The sequence below is a fragment of the Ostrinia furnacalis genome, unplaced genomic scaffold (assembly GCF_004193835.3).
Source record: "Ostrinia furnacalis isolate ACB-3 unplaced genomic scaffold, ASM419383v2 OfSCF4595, whole genome shotgun sequence".
Lineage (NCBI taxonomy): Eukaryota > Metazoa > Arthropoda > Insecta > Lepidoptera > Crambidae > Ostrinia > Ostrinia furnacalis.
Window position 1 is genome coordinate 113201 of NW_021134834.1, and position 20961 is coordinate 134161.

At 37.2% G+C, this 20961-nt stretch overlaps 1 protein-coding gene across 1 annotated transcript in view; it reads left to right on the forward strand.

Moving 5' to 3' along the window:
• LOC114359687 (lysosomal alpha-mannosidase-like) overlaps positions 1–20961 on the forward strand; it is a 38853-nt gene that overhangs the window by 13352 nt on the left and 4540 nt on the right. The window contains exons 19-25 of the mRNA XM_028314165.1: positions 2122–2273; positions 17055–17181; positions 18222–18349; positions 18807–18924; positions 19333–19504; positions 19947–20050; positions 20233–20712. Of these exons, the coding sequence (XP_028169966.1) occupies positions 2122–2273; positions 17055–17181; positions 18222–18349; positions 18807–18924; positions 19333–19504; positions 19947–20050; positions 20233–20712 (1281 nt within the window). The remainder of the gene's footprint in view (positions 1–2121; positions 2274–17054; positions 17182–18221; positions 18350–18806; positions 18925–19332; positions 19505–19946; positions 20051–20232; positions 20713–20961) is intronic.

Genomic DNA, 20961 nt, shown 5'->3' on the forward strand with positions numbered 1-20961 from the left:
CGAAACGATTGAGAAGGAGATTCAGGCTTATCGATATTGTATAGGTACTCCAATTTCTGATTTCGATTCGTTATCGGTTCTTAGACAGTCAGCTATCTCCCAGGACTACTTACTCTTGTCCTTCAATAGTTGAGTTTCATTGGTGGTTTCTTGGATTGGAGATAAGTTGCAGTGGTGGGAAAGAATGGTAAAATTAATACAGTAACTTTGTTCTGGCGCCATCATCTTAGCACTTATCATCATTATTATGTTATACAGGGTGTTTGGCGCATCGTGTGCCAAAATGATTTGGCGGATAGAATGGGTCATTTCCTATATTTTCAGCCCCCATAACACGTTCCATGTCAGGCGGCTACTTTTATATTAAGTTTTTTAGTAATTTCACCAAAATACCCAAATCGCATCATTTGATTTCGATTTAAAAAAAAACTACTAAGCGTAGCCTCAAAGTAAATATTTTGTTTTGACGTGCATTGATATAGGGTTGCATCAAATCTAAATTTACTGGCAAATATCATCTAGTTTTTTTTTAATTCAGCTTTGAACTTTTCCGAAAAGTTAAAAATGGACTGAACATTTAAGTTTACATGGCTATAAAAATTTTTTTAATAGAGATAGCGATCTTCGGATTTTATCAAAACTTCTCTAGTCTATCCCCATTCAAACGGTATACTAATCTTGTTTAAATAATAACAACAACTTCACAAATTCCCTAAATTAGTGCATTGACTCTATTCGGACTGATTTGCGAAATTTGTGTTTATAGCCCCTTTTTGTGTGAATAACACGTTAAATACCTACAGGTAAAAATATTTATCTTATGCAATGTAAAAACTTTTTCCCTATCGTTTTTCAACGTGGATTTCTTGAAATTAAAGACGAAAATAATTATTTTGATCGTTTATTAATTATTACAAATTTTGTTCAAAATGTCCGCCTCGGCAACGTATACACTCACGACATCTTCGACTGTTGTCGTATGCAGCCTCATTTCTCTTTTTATTACTATAAAGGCGTTTTCTATTCGTTGTTGTAGTTCTTCTAATGTTTGAACTTCCGTTACGTACACCAGTTCATTACCTCGTCCCCAGACGTAAAAATCTAACGGAGTTAGGTCTGGGGAACGTGCAGGCCACTGTATAGGGCCAGTCTAAATTAGAAGAAGATGTCGTTACTTAGTGTATACGTTGCCGAGGCGGACATTTTGAACAAAATTTGTAATAATTAATAAACGATCAAAATAATTATTTTCGTCTTTAATTTCAAGATCCACATTGAAAAACGATAGAGAAAAGGTTTTTTACATTGCATAAGATAAATATTTTTTACCTGTAGGTATTTAACGTGTTATTCACACAAAAAGGGGCTATAAACACAAATTTCGCAAATCAGTCCGAATAGAGTCAATGCACTAATTTAGGGAATTTGTGAAGTTGTTGTTATTATTTAAACAAGATTAGTATACCGTTTGAATGGGGATAGACTAGAGAAGTTTTGATAAAATCCGAAGATCGCTATCTCTTTTAAAAAAATTTTTATAGCCATGTAAACTTAAATGTTCAGTCCATTTTTAACTTTTCGGAAAAGTTCAAAGCTGAATTAAAAAAAAACTAGATGATATTTGCCAGTAAATTTAGATTTGATGCAACCCAATATCAATGCACGTCAAAACAAAATATTTACTTTGAGGCTACGCTTAGTAGTTTTTTTTTAAATCAAAATTAAATGATGCGATTTGGGTATTTTGGTGAAATTACTAAAAAACTTAATATGATAGTAGCCGCCTGACATGGAACGTGTTATGGGGGGTGAAAATATAGGAAATGACCCATTCTATCCGCCAAATAATTTTGGCACACGATGTGCCAAACACCCTGTATTTAAATGATAAGGAGAGTGAGGTCAACTTACATAAATTCTTGGTGAATCGCACTTTGAAAGTAGGTACCTACGGCAATTGATTAGTAAGTCAAGTGTCAACCATTCAAAATTATTGTTTAATCATTTGTGCACTTGAAATGCACAAGTCTTTAGTACAGAAAAGACAATAATCAGCTGACACCGAGTCATAATACTAAGTGTTTTTGGTCGTTGGAAATTGATATTCGCAATATTTTTCAGGCCACCAACAGAAAAAACCGGTAGCCTCATGCTACTATCCTGTCACATCTCGAATCTGCATCCATTCGCTCAACACTAGTGTTGAGTTGTGTGTGTTGACCGACCGAGCGCAAGGAGGCACGTCTTATAATGAAGGAGAGATCGAGCTGATGGTAAAGTTATCTTGTAGTTAGGCTTTCAAAAAGCACTTTTATACGTCCCAGTTAAATGTTCTTCAGGATAATAATGCAAGCCAGTGCTGAGAATAAGCAGTGCAAGAAACTCAGTCCTTATTGTACAGTCACGGAATGAAAAGGTTCGTCAGTTTTCAAATTGATTCCTTCAACGAATCGCGAGCACATATTACCTTTTGAAACTATGTTACAGAATAATCTCGAGTTAGAGAAAATAATCTTTAACTGTTCGTCAGTAAAGTTCAAAATTATTCAGATCAAAGTTGTTTGACGATTTATCTTGTCAAGAAGATTATGATTGATAAACTAAAACCTTCTTGTTGGTTCAACCTGCCATTATTATTTCTTGTAAATAAAAAAAACTATTGTCAATTGGTCAATGTCATCATTGCATTGCACTGATGGGATAGAAAAATAAACAAGCAAAACCNCTTTGTTTTGCTGGTGATACTAAGTTAGTAGAAACATTAGATAAAATACAAAATAAAAGTCTAAGGCTCATTACTGGAGCATTTAAAAGCACTCCCATTAATGTAATGCAAGTTGAGTGCAAACTTCCACCATTGAGTATAAGGTTTTTATATTTAAAAGAAAAGTTCTTATTGAAATTATACAGTAAAAATAATAATCACCTGTTTTTAAATTTGAAACAGTCCCCTCCAACTTCAATTCGTAATCCTGTATACTTACTCCTGGGCTTTACTCAATATGTAAATTTTCTTGAAACACTTCAAATTCATAGATCTTCTCTTCTCCCATGTTATCTGGGAGATTATAATAGCAAATTTCCTGCAATTAACATCATCATTGATCATGATTTATCCACAAAAGAAGATGTATACAAGAAATTTTCTGAGTTGACTGGTCATAGGTTTTTGTATACTGATGGTTCTAAAACTGAGTCTGCAGTGTCATTTGCTGTATTTGATAGACTATCAAATTCTGGTATTGGTTATAAAATTAATTCAAATACAAGTATATTTACAGCTGAGGCCTTAGCTATTTTAGCAGCTTTAAAACACATAAAGCAAAAAAATCAGGGATGTTGTGACTGGGTAATAGTTAGTGATAGCATGAGTGTACTTGTAAATCTCAAAAGTAATAAATTTAATGCTAATTCTAATTATATTATCGCTTTAATTAAAGAATCCTGGTTAGACTTGTTCACTGTTCAGAATATAAAGGTTACATTTATGTGGGTACCTTCACATGTTGGTGTGTTAGGAAACGAAAGAGCTGACTTTTTAGCTAGGTCTATAACCAATTTTTCAGATACTATTCCGGACTCCTCCAATAGTCTTAATATTTCTATACCGCATTCTGATATAGTCCCTCTATTGAAGGAAAGAAGTATACACATTTGGAAAAAGCATTGGGATCAAATAGTTGAAATTCAAAACAAAGGCTTATGGTATGCAACATATAAAGTTCCCATTGGAACCATGCCATGGTTTTGCAAATACTTCCCCACATATTATAACAGAAAATTTTTTACTACTATTTTGAGACTCCGTTTTGGCCATTGTCGGTTAAATTATCACCTTTTTCGCTTGAAAATGGTCAACAGTCCTCACTGTGAGTACTGTAACTCACAATTAGACCAATCCTTAGCACATATATTTTTTGACTGCTCGTGCTTTGGCATTCAGCGCCTTGTGCTTATGGACGAGCTGATTGAAGTTTATAACCCTGGTTCAGTCCCGTGCTCCATACAGGATCTCCTTCTAAATGTTTCAAGTTATATTCCTATGTTTAAATTCATCAGCAATACGGTTGGGCAAATCTAATTCTGTTAATTGTAAATATGTAAATGTATATACCTATTTAAACACTGTTCCTACAATCTTTGTTGTGTTTGTAAATATTGTAAATAGCTTTCTTTCTGCCAGTTAAACACGTGTTTTGACTTGACTTGCTTTGATGCACTTTGTTGTGTTTTGAATTGACTGAACGNCGTCTACTTTGACATCTGTGACTTTGACTGACAACTGCTTGCTAAAATAATGGACTTGGAAATGAAATCCATGATCCTTTTTGGAAAACTATGGAAATTGGACATGAAGAAATATTTGAAACAAATGAACATTAACGAATTAACCTGGATAGTACGAAATCAAACTACTGAAGACATACAACATGGATCATAATAAGTTAAATGACTGTGGATATTCCCATATGATTGGGGGATTCTACCTAGGGTTGCCAGGCGTCCGGCTTTAGCCGGACATGTTTGGCTTTTTAGGGACTTGTCCGGCCAAATATTGCCTTGTCCGGCCTGTCCGGCTTTTGTTAGGCTTTTTATTTGGTTGCCGCGCCACAGAATCATATGAAGCGCACGCATCATGATGTTGGTTAGCAACCGATGATGATAGATGATACTCACTCATGAGCTGACACTAANGCTTGTCATTTGTCATTGCTATTGATCATTCATTCATTCAATTTCAATTTCATTCGTTCATTTTCATACTTGCTTCATCAACGTTGGCTTGTGTTTTTGTCGTTTTTCTCCCAATATTTCTTGATTTTTGAAAGATTTGTCTGAATTTATTGACTGAATTTACAGCCTCACTGGTCTTATTTATTTAGGTTATCATTGTTGTGGCAAAGTGATCATAATGAGAGTCGACGATTCCAAACCCTGGTCGCGTGGTTTGTTTATTTCTTGCTGTAATTTTTGCAGTAATATCATTGTTATCTCATATCACAAAAATTACACATGATTTTGTGTTCAAATGGGCATTTTATTAGCTTTGTCTAGATCTCTGATGTGACAGTTACACGGTGCACATGATGGAGTTTGACACCTTTCGTATACTATAAAATACAATGACATGCTAAGTGCATTGCCATGAATAGGTACTAACTGTGTCTGCCTGATGGTTATTGATTTTCATCTGAAATTGAGCTGACCTTGTGACACAGGGCTGGCGTTTTTAATTTGGTCTAAATAAGTAGGTATTCAGTGGTTTACATTTCTATCATTTACTTGTGAAGTGTCTGTCGTTGGTTGATTTTGTCCTAATTATTTACTGTACTAAGAAGGAGATAAAAGGGTGGATTTTTTGGGATTTAAATGTCAGGTAGGTTGGTGGTTTTAAAGTTTTGTAACATGGTGGTTAGAGGTTAGGGCAGCAGGTAGTCAAAATGTCTTGGATGTCTTTTAATAAGGTAGTTGTGTCTCAAAAATTTATCTAACGACAACACAATATCATGGTCATTGATCGATAATGGATGTTTTTCAAGTCTCGCTTTCATATAATTTGGTAAACCTTATTAAGTCTATCATTTTACCACAAGAGGAATGTGTGTGGTTTAAAAATTGTAATAAATTGAAAAAATTTAATGGTTTTTCAGCACAAGTCAGTTTCAAATTATATCTGGGAATTTTGGGAGAGCATGCATGCTTACTCACCTGACATGTACCAGACTGGTTTTTCTAGAGTTACCCTCAAGTGAGGTACATCATGACACAAAGTCAGTAAAAAAACATTTAAATGTAAATCATAAGTTAAAGTTAGGGTAACTTATGGTTCTTGAATGTTCTATAAAATAGTTGATATTTCTTTGGTTTTGTTTTGGCATTTCAGCATGTTGGTAATATGAATGTCCAAATAAGGAAAAGATGATTTAAATCTTATGTGCGTAGTATTCTCTGCATAATAATAGTATTTCATACATAATTAAATTGTATTTACAAAGATGTTCCATTGTCTGCACTGTCAAATATTGAAATAGCTACCGTATTGTTGCACATCTTTCATCATATCTTTTTATTTTCTGACGTAGGTATAAACTGTGAGACGTTTGTTTGGTGTATTCATTGACTTATTTATTGGAGGTGGAGGGTTCTAAAGTGAAGATGAGCATGTTTGTGTAATAAAGACTTGCTTTCAGATTCATATTATTAAATTTTGTGTTTAAAAATACAATTTGTTGAAAAATAGTAAATTGAATAGTCAATTGTTGGTCCTACCATAGATATTGTGTAACCAAAGAAAATAGTCCTATTTTTTCTTGACACAAAGTTCACCTCACTGGTGCATCGCATACCTCAAAGATTCTAATGCTTTAGCATTTAACTTCTTACTTGTTACTGAACATAGACTTCCCATAGGATAAATTAAGTCCTGTTTCTATCAATTATGTTGCTCTTATCTAATGATAGTAAATACAAGTTGCTCTGTTCAGTATTAAAGTGTATTTTGTCATCAATTAAAAGATAAAAATTTACAGTATTTTCTACAATATTGAAGTTACTCGTACATCTGGCAACATCATACGGATATAAAACTTATCTAGAACGATATAAATACATGTGCTGGCAGGTGTCAATATTTAAGTTACTTAATGCTAAAAATAAATTACTACTGTCTTGCAACGTTGCAACACACCTGGTTTAATAGTGTGTATTAATAATATAATACACTGTGATATTTCATATGTTCAAAGACCATATTTAAGTACAATTTCTCTCTTTTGTGTGCTGGTGTTTTTATTTGATTTGAATTCAGTGATTATAGTTTTTACAATTGCGTCTATTAATTATTTTGCTAATCTAAATTAATTTTTACAATAGGGATGATGACTGATTAAATCGAAATTCTATTTAGTCCGTCAGACAGATAATTAGAAAATATAAGTCTCATATTTTTATTTTTTTTCCATAATCCAATAATTACAGTATTATATTGAGTTGAAATGTCGCGTGACGTCACTTTTAAGTAAAAATTCTACTCAAGCGTGACGTATCGCGCCATTTCAATTCGATGTAGCACTGTTATTATTTAATCATGAAAGAAAATAAGAAATATCAGTGTAATATTTTCTAATTATCTGTCTGACGGACAAATAATTGAAATTTTGTCATCTAGTCTAAGTGCGATTACAAATCGAAAATATTTGCTTTTTAAGGAGTTATAGCGATTTGAATTTTCCATCTTCATAGTAGAATGTCTCTAAAGATGCACGTCAAATTCTCATTGGGATACATTTATAAATAATAATGGGGGCTTATTCGCAAGAACAAGGGGCACGCTTCCATAAAAATATAGTGGGATTTGAGAGACTATGTTACCAAGGCCAGTATACTGAAAGCAATTGACTGGCAGATAATGCCACCTGGCATTAAGTCCGCCACTGTACAATTGTATGTGCAAAAGTGTAAATAAATAAATAAAATAAAAAAGCATGATAGGGTTAGGTTTTTATGAGAAAAATCTTCTATGGAACATGACAGGAAAGTAGAACATTTCATTTTAAATAAATATTTGGACTATTTTAAAACTTCTAATGTGAGAATGAATCTTAAATGGATGTTTGGTATATTTTAATAATTAGAAAGAAAAAAATATATTTGGCAACAAATTAAATCATCTCTACGTCCATGTTTCATACATTCATTGATATGAATTTTTAAATTTTTTACACATAAAAGCAAATTCAGAACAATTTTTTGTTGCTATTCTTATTTCTATGTATTAAAGCAATAAAAATAAGCCATGCATAACCCGTGCGCAAAAATACTGTAGACAGTTGTAATTGAAGAGGATTTTTTGAAATAAAAAACAAATTGGTGAGGGAAAAATCGCCTTTAATTAGAAAACAAAATTCCTTGATTTTAATTTCAAAAAGTCGTGACAAATCATCAAAATCATCATAAAATCAAAAAAAATAGTTAATTAAATTTTCAAAATGGCCCCCACCCTCCTGTAAACACATTGTGGCCCTCATGGCAACACTGTGTTGTTCGACGCAATTCTGCAGGATTTTCTTTTATTTCTGCTGCAGCTGTGAAAATTCTAGCCGTCAATTGCTCGCGGCTTTCTATGGGCACATCGTACACTTTCTGTTTCATGTACCCCCAAAAATAAAAATCCAATGGTGTAAGATCCGGAGATCTTGGCGGCCAGGCAATAAATAGGTCCTCCTCTACCGATCCACTGGACCCACCTTTCATTTAAATAATCACGAACATGTGCTGGAGCTCCATCTAACTGCAACACCATTCGCCTTCTCGTCGCTAATGGAACGTCACCCAAAAGCAAGGGCAACGTATTTGTTAAGAAGTCCAAATACGCCTGTTGGTTAAGTCTGCTTGGTAACTTAAACGGGCCGATGAGTTGATCGCCAATAATTCCTGCCCATACGTTGATAGAGAATTGAGTCTGGAAAGATGTCTCTCTAATTACGTGAGGGTTTTCAGCGGCCCAGACATGTAAATTTCGATGGTTGGTGATACCCGCTCTGGTGAATGTGGCTTCGTCTGTCCACAAAATGTTTTTCATAAAATATGGGTTGTTTCGTTGCTGTGTAATTATCCAGCCACAAAAGACAGATCTCGCAAGGTAATCGACAACCCCCAGATGTTGCGAGGTGGTGACGAGGTGGCTTAACCTGTCCGCCCAACTTCCTGGAAAGAAATAACCTGTTAAATACATTTTCAAAGCCAGTTCTATTCGGCACTAGCGCCGGCGGTCGTCGTACTCTTCGCTAGCGCCAGTACCTGCTGGGTGGCTTAAAGATAGTGGCTTAACCAGTCCGCCCAACTTCCTGGAAAGAAATAACCTGATAAATACATTTTCAAAGCCAGTTCTATTCGGCACTAGCGCCGGCGGTCGTCGTACTCTTCGCTAGCGCCAATAGCTGCTGGGATCTTGCAAAAGGCGTTACCCAGGACATTCGATTCTCCGAAGGTATTATGCTTCGCGGTCAGGATTTTTTTATTTTTTTAGGTCCTTCTGAACCTTGCTACAAATAAAAACTACTACTACTACTTCCAGCAATTACAACAATATTGTTGTTGTACTGCATCCCTTCGCCATTTGTTAAAGTGTGAGGCATTCATATCACGGTGGTAGTCTACCATTTTCGATTTAGTGCTAAAGACCAACAATGAGTTGGGCATAGGGCCTCTCTGATCCTGCATATACTATTATGTATCTTTTACCTAACTTAGCCCAGTGTTTTCCTTTGCAGCATGAAAATACAGAGCAAGTTAGACTTGTCACCACCACTACAACGTTGCAGACGTCAATTTTATTCCTTATCTTGCAAAAGGCATTACCCAGGACATTCGATTATCCGAAGGTATTATGCTTCGCGGTCAGGATTTTTTTATTTTTTTAGTTCCTTTAGAACCTTGTGCGACAAATAAAAACTACTGCAATACTACTTGCTTGCAATTACAATGATATTGTTGTTGTACTGCATCCCTTCACCATTTGTTAAAGTATGAGGGTTTCATATCACGGTGGTAGTCTGCCATTTTCGATTTAGTGCTAAAGACCAACAATGAGTTGGGCACAGGGCCACTCTCATCCAGCATATAGTACTATTATGTATCTTTTTCCTAACTTAGCCCGTTGTTTTCCGTTGCAGCACGAAAAACAGGGCAAGTTACAATACACAAGAAGGGTGAAATTACCACCTTGTCACCATTACAACCACGTTTTGATTCCGTATCTTGCAACAGGCGTTACCAAGGACATTCGATTCTCCGAAGGTATTATGCTTCGCGGTCACAATTTTTTTATTTTTTTTAGGTCCTTTAGAACCTTGCGACAAATAAAAACTACTGCAGTACTACTTGCAGCAATTACTAATATTGTTGTTGTCTTGTACTGCATCCCTTCGCCATTTGTTAAAGTGTGAGGCATTCATATCATGGTGGTAGTCTGCCATTTTTGATTTAATGCTGAAGACCAACGATGATATGAGCAAATGATTCCTTATCTTGCAACAGGCGGTACCTAGGACATTAGATTCTCCGAAGGTGTTATGCTTCGCGGTCAGGATTTTTTTATTTTTTTTTAGGTCCTTCAGAACCTTGCTACAAATAAAAACTACTGCTGTACTACTTCCAGCAATTACAATAATATTGTTGTTGTAAGGGTGCATCCCTTCGCCATTTGTTAAAGTGTGAGGCATTCATATCATGGTGGTAGTCTGCCATTTTCGATTTAGTGCTAAAGACCAACGATGAGTTGAGCAAAGGGCCACTCTCATCTAGCATGTACCTTTTATTTTCCTAACTTAGCCCGGTGTTTTCCTTTGCAGCATGAAAATACAGGGCTATTTAGACTAAAAAAGAAGGGTGAAATTACCACCTTGTCACCATAACAACTACTTTACGGACGTCCAAATGATTCCTTATCTTGCAACAGGCGGTAACTAGGACATTAGATTCTCCGAAGGTGTTATGCTTCGCGGTCAGGATTTTTTTATTTTATTTTAGGTCCTTTAGAACCTTGCTTTTTTAGTTTTTTACTATCATTGCATGCATGCTGTCTACCTCCATCTGGGTATGGCCTACTTCTAAATATTTTTGCTCAATTGTTACATTATACAGCATGGCTGTGTTGAGGAGAGCATTACTTAAGATGACGTTTCGGTTTTGGTATGTACACCCATCTGTGTACAATATTATGTGTCTGTTATTTCGATGCAACGGACCCATGTGTGTTAGAAAACCCGTATAGATTTGTCGAAATTCTCGCTGCAGTTGTGGTGTAATAAATCTTATAGTTTTACTACTTTTGCGCCTTATGATTGTATTTCAATCGTTAAAGTCTGGATATCAGGCTTGTTTAAATAGTTTTAATAGTTTATTCATTAAAAAAAATAAGAGCGTTATGAGAACTTATTATGCTAGATTTTACATTAGTTCATAGTCTTTTTAGCCTGAGCTAGGTTAAACCTGTGTTTCAGGTTTAATCGCTTGTATCTTATAATATGTTGGGATTATAGAACAGTTCCCTTTGTTAAATTTCTAAAGTAAAAATGTTGTGCTTTCGTTAAATCTGCTTCAAAATCCGTTAGTACTCCATTCTATTCTATGAGACTGGACACGAGGACTCGCTTGCTGTGTTTTGTGCTTTTCTGTCCTTGGCTTCCCACTGTTCAATCACGGCTCGATCCCCTTATTCTGGCCTCTCAACGGTAACCACTTCGTACAAATTGGTACAAATCGCGAACCTATAGCATTATACTTGTTTGCAGCCTCCACGCCTTTTGCCTCCATTTTGGTGTTGCAAAAGTTTGCAATTTTTGCAACTCAACTATATGTTTCAACTCTGTGTGCACTTGTTGTGTCTGGGCCAGAGATGTACAGATTATTAAGACTAGGGGCCACAATCTTTTTATATTTGGCTCTTTATTTGTAACACGTAAAACTGCTTCCAAACTTTTTTAATTTGTAAGGCGGTTTCGATTTTTTGTTTTATATTTATTTAGTATTGAAAAAGTTTGTTAGCTAGAACCAAATAAGCTGGCACATTGCAGAGCATTTATGTGCAACTTTTTGTAGATATTTTTATCAATGCAGCGGTAAAAGTTCACCAAGTCTCCTTTGTTGAATTTGTTGCGTAAATCTTGGTCGTTTTAAATGTCGATAATTTCTAACTGCATTGGCTGGTGCATTTTCAACTGAAATCGTGAAAGGATTGCTGAATATGTTCAACAGAGGTTTTACTGGTACGTTACGGTGTGCCAAGATTCTAGACCATTTGTGGTTCGTTGTTGCTCTCCGAACGCACTTCGTACTAATGTTTTTACCTACTTTACCTTCTAAATCTGTCTCCACTTTATCTCCAACTTTTCCAGTATAGATCACAAAGTCAAGGCAGTAGCCAGAGGATGTACACTTAATCCAAACCCTGTGGATTTAGTGCACGTTTAGTGGGATTTTAGGCATGTACTGCTTGAGAGAACTTCTTCCTTTGAATTTTACCATTGACTTATCTATAGCAATATTCTTTGTAGAGTAGCAGTTTGGGCAGAATGATTACAGGTGAGCTGTAACAATAGTAAAACACTGATAATATATTATTAGTATTGATACTGACGTAGCTTCTTTGTAACTTTGGTTACACGAAGAGCGCCTCAAACTTGGTAGTGTTATTATATTTTAACCCATATTTTGCGATTCTGGGACGGGTCAGTGTCTATGCTTTAATAGTTGCTATGCCTAACTCGCACTCTGCTTTGCTCAGTAAGCTCAGTTGCTTGTGTAATATAGATACTGGCCTACCTTATCTGCCTGTAATGTGTGACGTTCGGGAGACACAATAAAACAGTTAGATGTGCGCACTGTAGGTTTAATCGTCCGAATGAAGATTATCCTAANTTTCCTATGTATTACTTTTCTCTATGGCCTAGTCTGTGTTCAATTGGTCATGGTCACGCACGTCACGCACTGTTGTATTCTTGAATTTTTGTCCCCGGATTGATCGGAGTCCTAGCGCTGTGCGTGAAATAAACAGACGTTGAAAGTAGGCCATGGCAAATGCCAACCCGTATGAAATTATAACGTGTATTTTAAAATAAATAGTGTTTAACTTTTATAAAAACTTTTACAATGGAAATAGTGGACGTCGAAGAGTGTCAGACTGACCCGACCGCGGTCACCCGAAAGAAAAGTTTATGGGCTAAAATTAACAATAGGACGACGTACGGCTATTTGTTTAATATTATTGTAACGATTATATTGCTCACGTGTGTGGTGTTAGTGCTGTACTTCTTCAAGGAGTATTTGAGGGCGATATTATTTTGGGTGAACTCTCAGGACCCTTGGATAATATTTTTGTTGTTTGTGGGATTGTTTTTACTGGTGAGTTTCCCAGTGACTATTGGGTATTTGGTGTTGATAATAACAAGTGGTTACTTGTTGGGGATTTTGCACGGTTTGGGAACTGTGTTGGTATGTGCGAACTTTGGAGTGGCTGTGGCCCACTATACGCTGCGGGCAATGCGGAGCTACCTGCCGCTGGACCGACTGCTGAAGAATGAGACGGCGCGGGCCCTGCTGAAAGTCATCGCGGGCCCGCAAGCCTTCAAAATAGTGTTCTTTGCCAGACTCACGCCAATCCCGTTTGGATTGCAGAACACGATTTTCGCCGTAAGTATTCCCTTCTATTTGTCTTTATGAGAACGCATTAATCGCTAATGTCACGACGGCACTGTTATCTCTCACTTTTCAGCTCTTTATGTCTGATTAACTTCTAATCTTCCTTTGTTATCTTTACAAGTTTACTTTCTAAAAGAAATACAAAAGTCATGCTCTCTCTAGAATACCAGTTTTTCCAATTAGGAATTTTATTTGAACACCTACTTTACATATCAAATAATTCACATAAATCTAAATCAAGGTCAAGGGGTTAATTTGATTATTATCATGATGGAAACGATGTCAAGATACCACTATCATTGCTATCTCTCAATAATTGTGCTTGCATAATAATCTTATCAAATAAATTGTGATTTTGGAACTACATGTCATATCTAATCTAGGTAATTTGTTTGTAAAAAGGCTGAGTTATTTTAGGATATTTCTAAAATGATCTGTTATACTGATTTGTCATAATGGACTTATTTTCCAGGGGGAAGAGACTTATTTGAGTGAGGACAGTTTTTAAAATCCTTAAATATGGTATAATTATACTATATCTATATGATTACTAGTTATACTTGTCTTGTCTTCATAATACGTGTGATAAACTGCCACATTCATCCTACTCAACCCATGAAAAGTATGCACAAATTGATGATTACGCCCTGCCATTGTACAGCATAATTGTCTGGCTTTAGCCACTTTTAACACTTAATCGGACAAATGATGATAACTACCGTCTGTCTATTAACCTCATTAGTGGGTCAGCTATTGCTCAATTTGATGAGCAGTGATAAACCATATAGATAGGGAATATGAGTTTTATCACTATGAAACTAGAGTACATAATGTCCGATCACTTTTTGTCAGCTGACACTATTATGCCTGTGCTAAGGTATGATTGGGTATAATGATGACTGTAATTACTGGCTTCGATAAAAGTCAGTAACTTTTATTGAAGTTGACATTAAAACATTATAAGACACTTTAGGCGTAGTTTGGAATAATGTCATTAAGGTGTTATTGGATGCCTACCTAATTAAAACTGATGATTATGTATAATTGTCTAATAACATGATTTCTTTTCATATATTTTTAAGGATTGATGTAATTTTTTAATATTATTCACCTACCTTTTAATCTATTTTTGTTAATTCCATATAATAAATGGGAGCTATCGTTTTTATACTTAACAGTTGGCACCCCTGGCGATTGACAGGACCTTACTCTACAGTGGCGCCATCTTGATGAGTGCAAATGCGATAGTCCTCCTACCACTTTAGCGCTCACAAGTTGGTGCCACTGTCTTCGCGACTAGCAAGTGACAGCACCTTACTCTACAGTGGCGCTAACTGGTGAGCGCTAAAACGATAGCCCTCATTGTCATGGACTGCACTGTCATTGTTATTCTCTTCGCAAGTCCGATATTCATGCCATGCAAGTTCATTGAACTAGTACTTACTGCAACTAGTATTGTTCATCATTTAACTGCTTGCCTGAACTAGCTCAATCTGCAATCATGTCATCCATCCAACTGTAACTACATCACTTTGGTTTGCTGTTGAGACTTGATTCTGTGTAGTCAGCCACAATTACGCCGCTCGTAAATATCTTGTGCCTTGACGGTTGCGTCGGCGCCAATGGCTTTAAAATTATTTTTTTTGCCATTTATTTAACTCAAATTACCTACACCAATTGTGTATCTGAACAAAACGTGGCAATGAAACTTCTCAACTCAACAAAATCACTCAACGAGATTTTCTTTCCTCTCACTTGAGAGATTAAATCAGGGTTCGAGGATATACAGGGTGTTTGGCGCATCGTGTGCCAAAATGATTTGGCGGGTAGAATGGGTCATTTCCTATATTTTCAGCCCCCATAACACGTTCCATACCAGGCGGCTACTTTTAAATTAATTTTTTTAGTAATTTCACCAAAATACCCAAATCGCATCATTTAATTTCGATTAAAAAAAAAACTACTAGGCGCAGCCCTAAAGTAAATATTTTGTTTTGACGTGCATTAATGTAGGGTTTCATCAAATCTAAATTTATTGGCAAATATCATCTAGTTTTTTTAAAATTCAGCTTTGAAGTTTTCCGAAAAGTTAAAAATGGACTGAACATTTAAGTTTACAAGGGTATATTTTTTTTTTTAAAGAGATAGCGATCTTCGGATTTTATCAAAACTTCTCTAGTCTATCCTCATTCAAACGGTATACTAATCTTGTTTAAATAATAACAACAACTTCACAAATTCCTTAAATTAGTGCATTGACTCTACTCGGACTGATTTGCGAAATTTTTGTTTATAGCTCCTTTTTGTGTGAATAGCACGTAGAACACCTAACAGGTAAAAATTATTTATCTTTTGCAATGTAAAAACCTTTTCCCTATAGTTTTTCAATGTGGATTTCTTGAAATTAAAGACGAAAATAATTATTTTGATCGTTTATTAATTATTACAAATTTTGTTCAAAATGTCCGCCTCGGCAACGTATACACTCAAGACATCTTCTTCTAATTTCGACTGTTGTCGTATGCAGCCACTTTTCTCTTTTTATTACTAATAAGGCGTTTTCTATTCGTTGTAGTTTTTCTATTGTTTGAATCCGTTACGTACACCAGTTCTTTAGCTTGTCCCCAGACGTAAAAATCGAACGGAGTTAGGTCTGGGGAACGTGTAGGCCACTGTATANTGTGGATATTCCCCTAAGATTGGGGGATTCTACCTGAAGAAGGAGGAAGAAGCATATGAAGCATACTATAAAAATGAAGCTACCCTGGAAATGAAAAAATCAAGAAGATTACTGATGACTAGGCAGCATGGTCTTTGACCTTAGCCTGTTCCAGAAGGAACGAATGGAACCAAAAAAAAAAAAATTACCTAGTGCAAGCGAAAACCGACACTAAGGTGACGAACCTTTTCATTCCGCGACTGTACTTGCATAAGTAGGTAGATTAATCAAAATATTCACCAACCGATGTTATGTTTTCCTTAAGTGGAGAAAGAGCTGGCTATATTCTGACGTATATTGGAGACTCTACCCTATTTTCAACCGACTTCAAAAAAGGAGGAGGTTCTCAATTCGACCCGTATGTTTTTTTTTTCTATGTTTGTTACGCGATAACTCCGCCAATTATGAACCGATTTGAACAAATCTTTTTTCGGCGTATAGGTAATACCTCAAGGGTGGTCCCATTTAAATTTAGTAATAGAAAAAACAACCCCCAAGGGTGGAAAATTGGGGATGAACTTTTTTATACGCAATATCTCCGCCGATTATAAATCAATTTGACTGATTATTTTTTTGTTGAATAGGTATTATCAAAAGGGTGGTTTCATGCGAATTTGAAGAAAATATTTCACTCCCAAGGGTGGAAGTGGAGTCGGATTGGCTGTGATCTAAGGTGATCCCTGCCGCCGCTCGATAACCAAAGTATATCCAGCTTACCACAAGGAGTTATAGGGTTTTTTTAAATAAATGAATCATGGAGATATGGATGAAAGATAAAAACAATATGGTTGTTTTATGTAAGGTACTTTACTATCCCAACTATCCCATCCCAACTATCCCAACTAATATTATAAATGCGAAAGTAACTCTGTCTGTCTGTCTGTCTGTCTGTCTGTCTGTCTGTCTGTCTGTCTGTCTGTCTGTCTGTCTGTTACGCTTTCCCGCTTAAACCTCGCAACCGATTTTGATGAAATTTGGCATAGAGATAGTTTGAGTCCCGGGAAAGAACATAGGATAGTTTTTATCCCGGTTTTTGAAACAGGGACGCGCGCGATAAAGTTTTTCTGTGACAGACAAAAATCCACGCGGGCGAAGCCGCGGGCGGAAAGCTAGTTGTAAATATTTTTATTGGCAGGTCCACAGACGGCTTCTGACAGACGATGGGTTTGGGCTTGAAGAGTCTCTGAATGAAGAAGCACATGGAGCTGGTTTAGTGGTGAAAGGGAAACACAGAATACTCTTTGGAAACTTTAGACAAGAAGGTCAGTTCATGGTTTCAGCTAAATAACGCCCACTGCTGGACANTTATTGGCAGGTCCACAGACGGCTTCTGACAGACGATGGGTTTGGGCTTGAAGAGTCTCTGAATGAAGAAGCACATGGAGCTGGTTTAGTGGTGAAAGGGAAACACAGAATACTCTTTGGAAACTTTAGACAAGAAGGTCAGTTCATGGTTTCAGCTAAATAACGCCCACTGCTGGACAAAGGCATCCCTCAAGGATTTCTACAACGATCAGTCGTGCGCTGCCTGTGTCAAGGTGCTTCCCGCGACCTTCACCAGATCGTCGGTCCACTTAGAAGTCTAGTACAGTTAAAAAAAGTCTGCTGTTTTAGGGCCTCGAATCCACGACCTTTCGCTTGTTTAGCGGCTACTCTTACCACTGTTCCAAGACAGTTAGCTACCTCTGGGACTGCTTAGTACCTACTCAGATTTGGTTCCAACGAGACACAATTTCAACGGGACACATTTTCAATCAGACACATTCCCACGTGGACACATCAATTATTGTATCATCAGTTAAATGTTTTAATGAAAAAAATCCCTTCACTGGTTGGGTTTCAATTTGGGTTTAATTTACTTGGCCATCAAGGCCAAGTAAATTATCCTGGTTTTCATTAGTTTTAGTGGTCGGAAAGACAGTTGAGATTAGTTCCATAACTTATTACTGATTTACCAGGCCATAAAAAATGTCGGTGGTATCGCGGAAGTCTAAGGCTACGGCCGGCTACTCGCGACACCCCCACTCGGGCGTAGACGGAACGCCGCGGAGGTTTATTGGGTATACACCGTCCTTTTCAGGACGGATCAGCGCCATTTTCAGGGCGCCGGGAATCCTACACACCACCATGTCCCTTAGCAGTGGTGACGGTGCGCAAAGCATTTCCACCGCCACAAAAAAAAGGCCATAAATTATGTAGTTACTCTTATGTGTTTCAATTCACAACGTGTTTACGTTCTAGATCTTGAAATTAAAATTCGATAGGAGTTTGTATGTTTCTACACTAATCTCTATTCTTCCAGTGGACGACTTGACGTTCTCTGAGAGAGTCGCTCACGCTGCTAGAAGATGGCAGATGGAACCGTGGCTCTTCTTTGCTTCTGGGGAGAAGATAAACAGAAGGAAGTGGCAGAACGTTAGGAACAAGAGGGTAAGAGGTGAAATGTTTCAATAAATACGAAATTAGAGAACCGACTCTAAAGCCTGGTCCGTGAGCACAGTCGCGATAGCAGTATAATTACGCGCGAGCGATAAGGATGGGTAGCTTGGGGTCATTGGACAAAATTCTACGTGCTCACGGACTAGGCTTTAGAAAAACAAACGTAATGTAGCAAACAGTCGTCAGGTTTTCCCCCTGCTCGAGCTACGTTCTCTAAAAGGTAGCTAGCTAGGTGTGACTGGGTGAAAAGCGGAAGATAATGCTCTATATGATTCTTTAGAGAGACGAGAGAGAGACTTAGCTCTCATGAGAGAAAAGTATTTGATTTACATTGACTAAAATGATGAGGGTCGAAATGAAAATTTACCAAACAAAGGACTGTCTCCAGTGATCCCATCACTACTCTTTGCCCGAAGATCAGGTTTATTTAGATGTGTCATTATTGCAGTTCTCATCACTCCGACTTCATGGGTTGCCTCGGCATATCAACATTCTGACCCTTGAGCCTTGGAAGGCTGGGTCGGTTTTGTTGAGGCTGGAGAATACTTTGGAGAAACCACTCAGGGGTATGTATTTTATAATAGCCCATTGGACTATTCGTGGCGTCCCAACTATGATAATAATCAAGTAAAATGTTCCTATTTTTTACTATGCTTGCCCCATAGTTTGTACTATCGGCCACAGTTCCAGCTACCAATTTTCGTTTTTTCTCTCGCTCTCATCAAATGGTGATTCTTTGCGATAGAACGAGACGACATGACCGGCAATGGGAAGCTGGAACTGTAGCTGATAGTAGTTAATTTGACCGATAACTTTTGCTATCGATTCTCGAATTTCAATATTTAGACATAAAATATCAAAGGAAAGAATCTGTGACTGAATGAGATTGAATCGAGTTTGAATATAGTTTCAGACCTTAATCTGTGTCCTAGCTATAAGTAAATAAGCTTAGTTACATCACCCTATTTCTTCAGGTAACATGAAAGAAAAGGTAGAAAACCCCGAAGACTTCGCCACCAAATCTTCCTTCATCACGGTGGAGCTCCGCAAGATATTCCTTCAGATGCAGATCAAGATGATCCGGGAGACCACCCTCGCTGCCAACCAGTGGCTCGACGATGCTAGGCAGATGGACTGGAGTACCAGGTAAGGATTTGGGACCTGTAGTTAAAATAAAATAAAATAAATAAAATAAAAGGGTTAAAGAGTTATAGAACGTTTCATCCACGAAGACGCGCCCCACCAATTTTTGGTCGAGGTTAGCGCGGGGTGCGGGGAGTTTGATCCGAGCAATCCGAGCGTCATTATTGTAGTGTGCGTTTGCACACATGGATGATTTAGCGTGTACCGATAACACTCAAACATTAGCGGAAGAATGGTAGCGATCTATATTTGAATGAAATGACGTCAGATTTAACGAAAGCATTGCGATTACGTCGGTTGCTAGTAAATAGACGAATCTCACAGGGTACTATGTTAGGACCTGTACTTTTCCTGTTTCGTTTTATAGTACTTCTAAATGCTTACAATGATATTGTTTTACAAGACTTCTACTCACAAATAAAGTCCCTTTTATTTATATTTCTAGATACGTTTACACAGGAGGTGATGATGGTATACTGCCAGAGGATAACGATATGGATAAGGAAGAAGGAGCAAAGCAAAATGACGGGGCAGAACCTGTAAATGAAGGTAGGAAAGAGAAGAATTAAATTACTTTTATTACAAGACAAAAATAAGACATTATAATCATTTAACTAAACAATAATCTTGCTTTATAAGTAGTCTCAGCTTTTTTTGAATTATCTAACGAAAATATAACAAAATGCTTTATTTGAAATAGGCAGTTTATCTTTGAAATACATTTCCAACAGAACACTACTCTGACGAAGATCAGAACTACCGCAAGAAGGCACCGCGTCAGAAATACTATTCCGACAAAGTCCGATCCAAAATCAGGACTCAAAAACCTAGCTACGATTATGAGAGACGGAAGCGCTCCATCAACATCACCGAAAACATCAACGAGAACATAATCAACAACACTTTTGATGACGTCAGAACTGAACTGACCAATGACGTCAAATTTAACGAAAGCATCACCACAGTTAAAGATACCGAAGTGCCGATATTCGTCTACAATCTGACGACGACAGAAATGTACAAAAAGGTGACGAAAAAGCCGCAAAGGTTGAGTTTTTGGAGCAAAACGGCGAGGCCGAATCGGTTTTCGTCTATAATGGGGAGGGATTCGGCGGAGATCGTTTCGGAGGAAGAAGATTTCTCGTCGAATATGAAGAAGAGGTTGCCTAGACGAAGAAAGATGAATAATGTGAAGAGGACTAGGCCTCCAGGTAAATACATAGATATAGTCTGGTCTCTGAGCACGTAGAATTTTGTCCAATGACCCCAAGCTACCCATCCTTATCGCTCGCGCGTAATTATGTTGCTGTCGCGCTCGCACACTCACTGCGGGCGCCCGTCGCACAGTCGCGACAGCAATATAATTACGCGCGAGCGATAAAGATGGGTGGGTAGCTTGGGGTCATTGGACAAAATTCTACGTGCTCACGGACCAGGCTTTAGTCATTATTGCACAACAC